The sequence below is a fragment of the Hipposideros armiger genome, unplaced genomic scaffold (genome assembly GCF_001890085.2).
Source record: "Hipposideros armiger isolate ML-2016 unplaced genomic scaffold, ASM189008v1 scaffold_303, whole genome shotgun sequence".
In the NCBI taxonomy this organism is placed as follows: Eukaryota; Metazoa; Chordata; class Mammalia; order Chiroptera; family Hipposideridae; genus Hipposideros; species Hipposideros armiger.
In genome coordinates this window covers 1,796,761-1,810,011 of record NW_017731653.1, presented here as the reverse complement: position 1 = coordinate 1,810,011, position 13,251 = coordinate 1,796,761, and the positions used below count along the sequence as shown (strand labels likewise).

General features: G+C 45.3%; 1 protein-coding gene across 1 annotated transcript in view; it reads right to left on the bottom strand.

The window, feature by feature from the left end:
- The window catches only part of NCKAP1L (NCK associated protein 1 like), a 61,133-nt gene that overhangs the window by 11,551 nt on the left and 36,331 nt on the right, over positions 1-13,251 (bottom strand). The window contains exons 16-24 of the mRNA XM_019659664.1: positions 13,136-13,250; positions 10,844-10,989; positions 10,404-10,535; positions 6,993-7,211; positions 5,356-5,486; positions 2,561-2,658; positions 2,279-2,372; positions 2,046-2,128; positions 1,672-1,752 (exon numbers count right to left, since the gene is read on the bottom strand). Coding sequence (XP_019515209.1) covers positions 1,672-1,752; positions 2,046-2,128; positions 2,279-2,372; positions 2,561-2,658; positions 5,356-5,486; positions 6,993-7,211; positions 10,404-10,535; positions 10,844-10,989; positions 13,136-13,250 — 1,099 coding nt within the window. The remainder of the gene's footprint in view (positions 1-1,671; positions 1,753-2,045; positions 2,129-2,278; positions 2,373-2,560; positions 2,659-5,355; positions 5,487-6,992; positions 7,212-10,403; positions 10,536-10,843; positions 10,990-13,135; position 13,251) is intronic.

The window sequence follows — 13,251 nt, the reverse complement described above, 5'->3', positions numbered from 1 at the left end:
CTAGGGACTAACAGAGTCACTAACTGACTAATAAGCATTATTCCTTTCCCTCTTCTTCCTTTATCTCAAAGCTAGAAACTTTGCATTTCTTTGTATCCTCTCTAGTTTTTAACACAATGCTAAGCCCACAGAAGGCACTCGATTAATATTTACTGATTGATACCTGAATCCCCCTCATTGTACTAGAATCAGGTTCCCAGGATATAGCCTCAAAGCCCCACTCCCACACCAAGGACTTAGACCCCTTTTGAGTTTAACAAAAAAAGACTGTAAAATGTTCTGAGAGAATAAGGATAACTATTTTAATAGCAGACAACTAAGTAGCGTATCATAGGCAAAGAACCCCACAAACGTAACAATATGCACATGCTTCCTTTGCCTATGGGACTCGACACAGAAGGTGAACCTTAGCCACACTCTGCTCTGCCCTGTATTTAAATCCCCTACCAACTAGATGACCCTGCTCATGGCAACCATGGCCTAGGAGGTCAGGGCCCTGATCCATAACCTGTGGCTTTCTGGAGGAAGGAAGGGATGATTGAAAGGGCCTTATTTTTCTTTTATCCTAATCTTCTCACCCTCTGAGGCAGTAACAGAATCTCCAATGGACAGGACATCCCCCTCTTCACCTCCACCTGCTTACTTTCGCAAGCAGGCAGGGCACAGAGCTCAGGGCTGCCCGGGAGATATCAGCTAGACAAGCTCCTGACAGGCTAGAGCATTGGCGCCAGCAGCAGCAGGAGCTGCCAGAAACCCAGGCTCACTGTAAAATGATAACTGGTCAAAAGGGGCACCCATCCCAATGCAACATCACCCCCTCACGGCCCCCCATGACCACTTGACCCTCATCTGATTTTATACAGACAGAAGAGGATATTTCACAACTCTTTTGATCTCAAAGTAAGAACATTTTGCTTAATTTTAATTTTAATTCTTCCAGCTAACCAGTTTCCTCTTATCACAGACCGCCCTCCATTAAAGGAGTCCATGAGAGAAGTAGCCTGCCCTGTGCGTTTGAGGCGCTTATTCCCAGCCTTCAGCTATATTTCCTGCATAACATACTTGTTTGTTCCAGGTGATTCAAAAGACAAGCTAATGGAAGGGGAGGGAGAATGGATGTCTAATTTGGGGTGTGTGCAGAAGGCCCTCTTTCTCTCTCCATCTCTGTAGTAAATGGGGCTTGAGGCAGGTGACACAGACAAAGGAACCAGAAAGTTTCATGACTAGGAAAAACAAAAGGCCAGAAAAGGAAAGGCCACTCTAAAGGCAGGCAGGGTGGGTGGGCATGGAAGATACAAATCTCTTTACAAAAAGCACCTACACTCCTGACTAAAGAGGGGTTTGTGAGCACATCTTAGGTGAAAACCTACAGATACTGGCCCAGAGCTTACCCCGCTCCCTCCAGTGATGCTGCCCCGGCCCTGACAGGGTCTTCCAGGCTCCCACCTTTCTCCATTCCCCCATGTCTCCCCAGCTCTGCTCTCACTCTCCAAGAATATTTGTCTGACCAATGCCCTCTCTCGTCACAAAATCTCCCCCAGTGTTTTCCTATTCAAATCCTGGCTCTTTCTCTCTATAGTATTCTTCAGGGCCCTCTCTCCCTTACAAGATCCTAGCTACATCTTTTTCCAACAAGCCCCCTAAATGGATTCTACTTTGCGCTCCCCATACCTTGATGTCTGTGTCTGGAGTGACGAACTCCTTCAGGCACTCAATGGGACCCATAAGAAATGGGCAGTGAGAGGAGAAAACCTAGAGGAAAGAAGATAAATGAATCCACAGAACAGTGGCCAGTACCTTCAAAGATAGGTGAAAACAAACCAAAAAAACGGGGCTTCAGCTTATAGAAGAACCTACCCGGCTTCCCACCCTCTCCCCACACTTCCAGGGTTCCTCAGCTCATTTAGCCCCAGACCTTCCAGGACCTCGACCAAATTAAGCTCCTTTCTCCTCAATGCTCACCAACCCTTTCCACAACTTCTCATACAAGCCCTACCCACAGAGGTGACTGCGATTCTGTGGCAGCCCTCTCTCCCCCAACTCACCTCCCGGAGTCCCTCTTGGGCCATGGCCCTAAAACTGAGGATAACTCCAATGATGGTCATGCGCTTCAGCACATTATCAGCCCCTGAGGAGAAAGACAAGTCTTAGAGAAGAGAACACAGGAGAAGACTGATGGTTCTGTTTCTTCAGACCCAGCCCAGCCCCCAGATCACCCAAACCCGTCACCCGCAATGCTTTTCCCACAGTTCCTTCTGCCTTTAGGGGAGGTGCTCACCCATCAGCTGGGGCAGCAGAGAAGCCATCAAGTCCGCCTTGCTAAAGTTCGATCGGATCTGAACAAGCACATCCATGTTTTCCACCACCAGCTTCTGCAGCCGGGACACAGAGACATTAGGCAGGAAACAAGGGGACCCACGGTACCTCTTTCCCCCAGTCTCCTACTCCTAACCCTCTTCCCCCCAGTCTCCTACTCCTAACCCTCTTCCCCCCAATCTCCTACTCCTAACCCTCTTCCCCTGAGGCTGAACATTTTCCCCGGGGCTTCCTTCCACGGTACCTTCAGCTCCACAATCTGAGAGGTCACATGCCACATCAGGTTTTCACTCAGGAACTTCATGCCATAGGGGCCCAAGAGTTCAGCCAAGGCCCGCATCTCTGGAATAGAGTTACAGAGGTCAGAGGGCACCGGAGCATTTGCACAACAGCTACAGGGTAAACTGAATATTTACAATGTGTTTCAGGAGGAAAGGGAGGGGGAAGTTGGGGAGCAAAAGTGACCTGATATCCTGCATTCCGGTGATAGGTCTGGCCTGCCAGCGAGACAATTTACCCCCTCCCCACTGGTATTCACACCAATATTTAACCACAAATGGTAACTATTTACTTGACATTCTTATAAGAATCTATACTTTCCCAAGTCCTTTGATGCGGTACCTGGGTTTTACTCTTGTTGGACCAGCTGTAGGAGCTTTATTAGACATAAGACCTTAACCAAGTCACCAACCCTCTATAAGCCTCAGTTTACTTCTCTATAAAATGAAGAAATTAATATCTGCTCTGAGTTGATATGAGAATAAATAAGATACACTATAAAAACCTTAGAACACTATAAAGGTATATATGAATAAGGGATTATTATGATAAATACTAACAGCCCTCTGAGGTATATGGTTTAACAGACAAGGGGGTAAGGGGTTAAGCGATTGTCCAAGGTCACTTAACCAAGTCAAAAGCTGGTACCAGAAACCTAGTGCAATGCCTTACTGCCCTTCCTGTGTCCCAGCAGATACCACAACTAGGTCCTTATCTAAGTAAGGCCTGGCTTTTTCTATGTTCCTCCTTCCACTTCCCTTATTTAATGCCTCACTGTCCAAGTTTTTCTCTTCTTAAGCTACCTTTAATTTTTTTCATCAGCAGCACACATCCCCAGAGTCCCAGTTGTTTTTTCCTCTAAATCCTCTTTCCTCTAGTCTGCCCCAGTGCCTTCTGCCTCCCTACCCAGCCTGCTTCTGGCTGTTTGTGAATCAAATAGAGCTGCCTGTGGCAACTCCACATGAACAACACTAGTGACAAATCCAAACAGGGGACAGCTCTAGCTCTGATCTTTGGCTATCGGCCATCCCAGCAGAGAAAACCACAAAACATCAGAAGTAACAACAAGAGACCAGTAAAGAAAGGTGAGTTTAACATAGTTAATATGAGTTCAGATGGAAAAGAAAATCAAGGCTCCACGCTCGAGTCTTGGAGGGCAGGACTGGTTGGCTTCCACCTCCACCAATAACAAAGGATGTAGAACTAGTCACAGCATCTGACACAGAACTTTGTCTGGAGTAAATACATTTTTAGAGTCACCTATTGACAGTAGGAAGATTGACCTGACTAGAAAAGGATTTCCTATCCAGTCAACTTAAATAATGCTAAAATGGCCAACATCAGGGGGAGGGGCTCAGTTGCATTCTCTGTATTGGATGGAGAGGAGACGGCTGACCTGCAAGTCGATCTACAGGTCTAGATCTGCCAGACCTCCTTTTCTAGACTTCTCCATTCCAGGCTAGTAATCCAAGGGCATCCTCCTCTTTCCATCTATCTATTTTTGGAGTAGCATTGTCCCATCACCATGGTAACCCAGGAAAATTGGGGTGGGGGTGGTAGAGGGGGGAATCAGCATTACCTCCTGCTGCTTGTCAGTTGTCAGCAACACCTAAAGCTGATTTTAGATGCTGCCTACAGTTTGTGGGTGGAGTTGATGAGAAGGGGACATCTGAAACCTCCAGCAGATGAAGAGTAGGGTCAGCTTACTAATGGAGTCAGAATAAGGGTAGGAAGAAAGCAGAGCTGGAAAACAGAACTGCGCACTCCGACTTTCATAACACCCCCAAGGAAGGGGAAGAATGGAGAGGGGAGGGTCACTGAAACATCTCCTACCTGTCCCAAATACCATGCAGGATCCATGATTTATATGGAGGTGAGAGGAAGAAGGAAGCAGTAGGAGAGTTCATAAATTAGTAAAACAAATCCATGAACAAGGATCTGTATGGCTTAAAGCCCTCTTTAAAAAGAGAATGACTTCCCAACTCATTCACTACACACTCTTTACCTGGTCCCCCTTGAGACACAAAAGCACTTCCATACACTGGGAAGCAGCACTACATAGTGATTAAGCACCAGCTTCTGGAATTTGACTGCCTTGAGTTGAAATCCCAGTTCTATCATTTATGAATGTGTGGCCTTAGGCAAGCTACTTAACGTGTCCGTGTCTCAGTGTCCTCATCCATAAAATGGGGATAATAAAAGTATCTACCTCAAGGCTCTTGCGAGGATTAAATGAATTAATACATGAGAACACTGAGAACTTAGCCCACAATAAATGCCATCTATTGTCTCATCATCATTATTAAACATCAGTAATCTATGATTAAAGGCTCTAAAATGTATGCCTAAAAAAGATGCCATGACATGAGACAACTGTTTAATAACTCCAAGCATGAGAATGGCCGCCTTACATTTATCCTTTACTTTTCATTATATATCCTATTTTTTTATTCTTTGTGGAGATGGAAAATAACCATTGACTACCCTTCAAAGAATAAACCTTTCGGTGACTTGGGTGCCCCTAACTCCTAACTCCCCTCATTTCCCTTCTCCGTCTTCAACCCCCAGGCCACTCCTCGATTCTGGGTCTCACTTAGAATCTCTTTTTGTCCCTAAGGCGGGATCTAGCAGAGATGCTGAGGAGAGTATAGAATGAGTCTCTGAGAAGGTAGGAGAGTTGAGATGGGGTCCATAGGCTGAGATACTGTATCGAGGGGAAAGGCTCAGCTCCTTGATGAGGAGACCAGGCCCTGGGCTCACCAGAGATGTCAGAGAACTCCTCTGCACTGAAGTTTTGCTCGCCCTCTCTGGGGAGGCTGATGAAGGCCTGCATGGCTGGAGACAGGATGATAGTCCCACTGCTCGCCTGTCTAAGCAGACTTTCTAGGTACCTACAGGGATAGCCGAGAAAGCACAGGTTAGTGTTCAATCCTTTCCCCCGACCATTGCTCCCTACCACTACTGCTGGGCTCAGGAACAGAAACTCCACCAGAGGCTGGGGTGGGGAGAAGAGACTCAAAGAAGATACTGCAAAACTCTAATTAAATAACACCCTAAGCTGTTGGCTCACAAACACCTGGCAGTAATGTAACTCCGCAGTAACGTCATTCTGTTTCACCTCTCATCTGCAGGGTATTTCGCTGGGCTGTCAAATGTAATAGCCTGCACTCTCCTCCCTCAGCTCCTGCTCTTTTCCAACTATTGTACTCCCCTCACCGTTGGCCTTTCTCTGTCGTGTTAAACAAGCCCAAGATGACAAGCAAAAAGTTCCTACTAAATTGGGCTCCTCTGAAATATACTTAGCCTCAAACTCTCCAATGAGAATGTTGGACTAAGGACTTAGGATCCTGGAAGCGGATCTCGAGTCAAACATCCTGGACAGAGAAGTCCCAAGAACATTAATCATCCAGTCTCCAGATAGTCCCTCCTGACCTCTGTGAAAGCTGAGAAGTCCTCCAGCCAGTGTCCGCAGAGAAGGGCTTGGCCAACCTGTGCCACTCACCCAGGCAACGAGCCGTGGGCTTAGGTCTTACAGAAGACACAAGCTTACCACGGGTAGGCCAAACCCAGTTGTCAAATGTGATTTATCCTTTTTTCTTTTAATTTGAATTAGTTGTCAAAATTTTGAAACTGAGAGATTTTACATTAAAAATAAGGATTTAGTGGGGCAGCAATCAGGTGGAGCTAAATGGCAGCTGCCCCCTTTACAGAGCTGCCCTCCCCAACTACCTGCAGTGCCCACCTAGCCCGCAAGACCCGTTTACCTTACTTCCTGGTTCTTGTTGGCATTTTTATTTGCAAACCTTCTGTCTTTCCCCTACTCAGGGGTTCTTTGCAGCCTGTCTCCTGCTCAGCTCATACTGGATTAAGAGCGCCACCCAGTGGCTTGGGGAGGTAGGACTTCAGCTCCTTTCCATCCTTAAATCTCAAAAGAACTATTGCTAATTCCTACCTTTTGGGGAAGAGGCCACCTTCCCTATGAAGAACAATCTACTGGAGACATGGTCATGTCTGGGGGTGAAGAGATAATGTTCCAGAGATATGATGTTAGAATGGTTTTCAGAGGAAGAAGCTGGGCAAAAAGAGAATCAAGGGAACTTCAGAAAGAAGAAGAGGAATCATTTGAAATTAAAACAGAACCCAGAAAAAAAGGTTAGGAACTGACAATTATGAAAAGAAAGGTCAAATTGCTACAGGGAAAATCAATGGATGTTACACGGGAGATTAGAAAGAAACCTCATGGGGGACAGAAGGGAATCTGGGTTGCCCCAGGTTATTGCTCTAGTCCTCAAGCCGAAACAAGCCTCTGTTTGGGACCCTGTGACCCTGAGAGTTAAAATGCCCGGACCCCTCGAGGTCCTGCTGTGTAAGCCAGAGTGAGGATGAGCAACACTGACCAATTTGTGTAGAAAGTGGTGATAGTCTGCTCCCCACACGAGTCCAGCGGCTGTGTCTGCTGCAGAAGGGCGTTGCGGATGACTCTGGAAACATCAGCACCCAAAAACTGGGCCAGTGACTGTATGAAACTGATGTACGCTTTGACTCCTGCCAATAGCTCAGAAGGCCTCGCAATCTCCTGGGTCGTGGCATTGTAACCAGCCAGCCATACAATCGCTCTGGGTGACAAAAATCATAATCACAACCATAATGATAAACATAGTAAGAGTTATCACATTTCACTGTGTTCCAGGTGCTGTGCTATGATTTTACTACATGCATTATCTCATGTAAGCCTCACAGCAACCCAATAAGGTAGGTACAATTATCCCCATTTGACGGATGAAGAAACTGAGCCACAGCAATAGTAAGTCACTTGCTATCTGTGACGACCACACAGCTGGCAAGTGGCAGAGCTAGGACTTGAAGCCAATAACATTTGATTCCTCACCACTATGCTCTGCTGCCTCCTCTGGAGAAATCAGTTCAGGTGGTAAAAGACCTGGGCTCCCAAACCCCATCTAACTCTACCTGAGGGATCGCACCACCAACATTCTCAGGGCCAGTATTTGTCTTTTCTCCTTGCAAATAATTAGATCCAACCCCTGTCAGAAATGGAAAACCACACCTAGAAATCCTTGGAAGTGCAGTGCAATCCCTGCTGGCCATGGGATGCCAGAGCTGGATGGAGAGAACACGTGGCATGCTGCTATACCCAACTCTACCCAAGGTGGGGTAACTTCACACTGTACATCAGGTCCTCGAATAACATTTCGTTAGAATGTCGATGAGGTGCAATAGGAACTTAATTCGTGTTTATAAGTAAAATTGGTTTTGTTATATGTTGTTTCACTTAAAGTCACAGAACCTATCAACTATGTTAAGTGAGGACTTATTGTATTATTTTAGGGGCACACAAGAACACCCCTCTCACTGGACCCCCATCTCCTTCTGAAATGCCTTCTCCAGGAACCTGAGAATTCTCAATCAGAGTCAGTCCTTTGACCTAAGGCTTTTTTCCTTGTTAACAGGTAAACAGTAGGGAAAAGAACATCCCACTTTGTCAGAGCCTGTCAGTCATTTATATCTCAGTAGGAATGAGTTCATCAGATTCTTCCTAAAGCCTCAGATGTTTGGGGAGTTCTTTGTTTGTTTGGTGTTTTTTGGCAAAATGCTTATGGCAGGGGAAAGAAAAGGAGCAGGAGAGTCTGCTCCCCAGAGGAAAGGGAAAAAAGAGGAGGTACTTCCACTTGAGGGAAAATAATACCGAAGAAGCAGACTGGGGGCAAGCCTAGTGTATTTTAGAATTTTCACTGAGGCCAAACCTCCAGGCCAATCTTAGGGCTTTACAAACAATGTCAGTGACGAAAGTATTAGAGGTATTCAGGGGAAACTAGAAGATCACACCCATGCCGCTCCAGGGCCTAGAAACCACTGCCAGCTTCTGACGGATTATACATGGACATTTATCAACTTGTCATCCTCTTGGTGTGTGTATGCACCTGCGATACTTCCTTCCATATAGCTAATGTGTATGGAATGGAAACAAACTAATTTTATTGTCATCCAATCAAAAACCTAATTGAAAAATCAATCTGCATCTCCTACAATCAAAACACAGACTCCTAACTGTTCTCCCTACTTCTGTCCTTGTCCCCCTAGTGTAGCTAGAGTGAACTTATTAAACTATTGGGTGAAATCTTGTACTGCTCTGCTCAAACCCTGCCAAGGCTCCCCACATCACTCGGAATAAAAGCCCAAATCCTTACAATGACACAGACGCATCTGGACAGTACACCACTCCTCCCGCCTCTCTAATCTCACCTCCTACTGGTCTCCTCCTGGCTCACTGTGCTCCAGCCGCACTGGTCTCCTCCATGTCCCCTGAACATAGCAGGCAGGCTCCCACCTCAGAGCCTTTGCACTTGCTGTTTCCTCTGCTTAGAATGTTCTTTCCCCAGTCCCATGCTTGGCATCCTCACTTCCTTCAAGAGTTTACTCAAACGTCACTTTCTCAAGCAGGCCTTCCCTGGCCACCCCAAGTAAAATCGCAACACACCACCATCAACTCACACACACTTCCTGTCTCCCTTTCCTGCTTTATTCTTCTGCTTAGCACTAATCAATAGCTAATCTACTATATGTTCCACTTTATTTTGTTCATCTATACCCCCCACCAGAAGGTAAACTTTATAGGGGCAGGGGTTTTTGTTTGTTTTGTACACTGCTATAGTAATAGCTTCTGGAACACTGCTAACACACAGTAGCAGTTCAATAAATAATTGTTGAATGAATAAGTGAATATACTACATATTCCAAAAGAAAACATCTAAGACTAGGGGATTATTCATAATAATTCTTCCTCTCATTCCCCTAATTGCTGCCTACTGTGCCCAATTCCAATATAAGGAATGTTCCTCCTCTATAAGCAATGGAATGAGGGGCAAAGTGAAGGGAAGAGAATCTATTTTATCAAGACATATGTCAGGAACTTTGTACTCATTATAATATTTAATTTTCTACCAGTTCTGAATTACAGGTAATTCTCAGTTATATTATATATCTATAAGGTAAGCATCATTATCCTTACTTCACAGGGTAGGACAATAAGGCCTAAGCAAACTGAATAACCTGCTTCAGTGTCTCAGCTAATGGCCAGGATCTCAACACAGTTCTGCTCACTGCAAAGGCTCTGCTCATTCTCTAAACCAGTGGTGATCAACTCTGGTTGTTCACCGAAACCACCTGTAGAGGTTTGGTGTTCTTTTTGTTAATTTGTTTTTAATAGAGAACTTATGCCAGGATGACTGCATCAAAATCTCCAGTGTGTAACATGACCACCAAGAGGAATCTAATGAATGGAACCCAAATTTGATAATCACCATACTATACAAACATAGAAGACAAGGAGGGCCGGCCGAGTGGTGCATTGGTTAAGAGTTGGCTTGGGACGCCAGCTCTGAGCAGCAGGGCCCCGGTTTGGATCCCAAATGAGGGCCAGTGATACTGTCCTCTACAGCTAAGATGGTGAACAACAGCTCGACCTGGAGCTGGGCTGCCGTGAGTCGCTGGCGACAGCGTAAGCTGCAGCTCCTGCTGCAGTGGGCTGCCATGAGCTACCGTGAGTGGCTGGCAGCCGGCTTGAGCTGCCAAGAGCCGCCGTGAGCGGCCATTCAGTGGCAGACAACCAAACTGCCTCACCCGGGAAGAGCACAATGATAATACCAACATGGGCCAGTGAAGCGACATCCTCCACAACTAGTCTGAAGAACAAAAAAGGACAGCAACTTGTCTGTTCCCCTTCCCCGATCCCCAACGCTGTTCCCCAATAAAATCTTTTAAAAAAAAAGAAGACAAGGAAAGAGTGATACCTGTTGAGTCTGGCCTCCAGATGGCTGCTGAGATACTCAGAAGGGAAGATAGTGTGTTCAAATACAGAGAAGCTGTATACATGATTCATTGCCAGTGCCAATTCTGTCAAGCTTACATGAAGCTTGTCCATGCTGGGTAAAATTGAGAAAGTAAAATGAGCCTTGATTATGGGTCTGGCACTGCCTGCTATTATCTGGGCAGGATTTGTCAGGCCCATGACCTTCAGATCCCTTTTATCTTCTAGGAACACTCAGCCTAGAACAGTGCACATTGATACTGACTACAAAGGCAAAATAGAAAATGCACATTTAAGTGCTTTTTCATATCTGTCATTCCCCACCACCACTTCTGCATTCTTTTGCTGGATCACCTTCCCGCTTCCCTCTTCTCCCATGTTTGATGCAGTGCCCACGTGGCCCTCTAGGGCCCAGACCCTCACTTGGTAACAAGGCTGCGGTTCTTCCGGTGACTCTCAGCTCCTGGCTTTTCTCTCTCAGGCTCTCCTTTTTTGGGAGTCTGCTTCTGCTTCACGGTTTTCTTGTTCTTGGCCTTGCTGATGGTAGTGGCACAGTGCTTAGGGAGAAGCTTTAGAAACAAACAAGTGGCTGTTGAAATGAGATTCGTTCCTAAAACAGCCAAGTAGCCCATCTAACAGTTATAAAAAGGTCCCCTCCATTATGTTCTGTTCCTTTATCTTTTTGCCTTTCTCTCTCTTTTCTTCCAGCATCTCTTTCTCTAATGGGGGTCTATCTGCAAACTGCTCACCTCTTTTAGTTTTTATTAAATAGCTCCCAATGTTTAGACTCAAAGTCTCAATCAAGATGGCAGTGTCTTTCAGAGATCAGATCATCAACCCCCACACCCACATCCTGAAAGAGATCTTTCCTAATGGAAAAATTCAGGTAGAAAGAATAAGATCTAAGAGCTCCACTCAATTGTACTTTCCAGGGTCTTCCAACCTGGGAAGACAGCTGTTTGTTGCTGGTGTGGAACTGCCATCTCACCTGCTGCCTTCCTTCATGTTCTGCCTGTGAAGATGGTCACCCACACACCCATTACCTTCCGAAGATCCAGCTCACTATGTGGCCAGAACTCTTCCCACTTCTTTTCTTTCTCTCTCTCTCTCTCTCTCTCTCTCTCTCTCTCTCTCTCTCTCTCTCTCTCTCTTTGAAATAAGATATCACATTTCTTGCTAGTTAGCTTAAACATCAATCCTGCATCTCTTCTCTTCACCGAGATACCTCAGTTAGCCATACAGAAAATTTAAGATAGACTCACGTATTCAGGTATCTCCTTCAAGGTAATCAATCACCTTGGAATTCTCCCCTTTTAGCCAAATGATGCTTAGCATGTGCAGAGCATGTCTGGAAACTCCTCACTTGGAATTACTCATAGAGCAGCATAGGAGCCATGAGAAAACTGATTTTGTTACTTTATAGTTACACTTTGTTTTTGTTCTTTTTAAGTCCAAATTCTAACTGTTTCAAAAAAGTCAAGTCCACCTTGATGGACAAAGATGTGTCAACCTTGAAATTATGCAAAAGTATCTGTGGTAGACTCTGAAAGTAGTGCCAAAAAATGTAGCTCCATTAGTAATGGTAACATCACTAATTATTTATTCACAGTGATAACTTTGGAGGGGCCAATACCCATTTGGCTGCAGAAATTCTGGTGTGTGTGAAAATAATTACTCACATCATGTCTTGGTCATCCCTGATTCAGCACTGAGCAAATCTCCATGTCCCTTGCATGTAATGGACATTAAAATTGAGTGATGAATATACCCATAATTGTATTTGTTTGCATATCTTCCTTAAATTGTTTATTGAAATGTCTTTCATACATGTGTCTGTACTCCTTTATCCCTTAAATTGGGACATTCCCCTAGGTCAGGGACTGTGTACCTTCCTTCTGGGACCCCATCCCAAAAACCCAGCTCAGCACCCAGTAAGTACCAAAAAATAACACCTAACATCTACTGAGAGTTGTATACCAAATATGCAACATACTTTATTTCATTTAATCTTTATGATACCCCTATGAAGACACTATTTTTATCTCCATTTTACATATCAACCTGGCTCCCATCTGGCAAAGTTGACTCAAATCCAGGAAGGGGTGGGCAGTCGGGGGAACCTAAAAGACTGTGGGGCAACGACAGAACAAGTTCCTCATTTTCAAACTTTCTGAAATTTAGGTTGAGCTAATCATGACCAGGTGCTGTGAGTCAGTAAAGGGAGGAGAGGGGAGGGGAAAACAAGCAGACAAAAACAGGAAAGCAGCCCTGAGGATAAACACAGAGGAGGTGCCTAACAATGTCCAGACAGCCACAGATTAAGGTGCAGAAGGACAGAAAGGTGAGACAAGACTGGTGATCTAAGGGCCACTGTCCTAAGTATGTGTACACAGGGCAGCGAGAAGAGGGGAAGTAAATTAGAAAGTTAACTCATCTCTCAGAACTCTTTAAATGAGAGCACAGATTTCGTTGGAGTGCAGCTGTTCAAATAAGTATTTTTAGACACCTCTATCTCGTCCCAAGGGAGTAAAGACTTAAGGGACTACACTAAGAAAAGCATCCTACCATAAAACTCAAGTACACAAAAGCTCTAACTTTACTTGAATGAAACAGTTTAGAGAACTTGGCATTTGAGAGGAAGACAAAGGTGGGCAGAGGGGAAGGCACCAAAAGACAGCAACAGGGCAACTTAAACAGAGAGCGGGCTCAGCCTACCTGCTCGCTCAGTTTTCGCTGCTCGGCACAAATCTCCAGGACACAGTTACTGGTCTGCTTGGCCAACTCCTCCAGGAAGGAGTTGCAGTGGTGGAGGCCGTGGTTCTTCAGGTGAG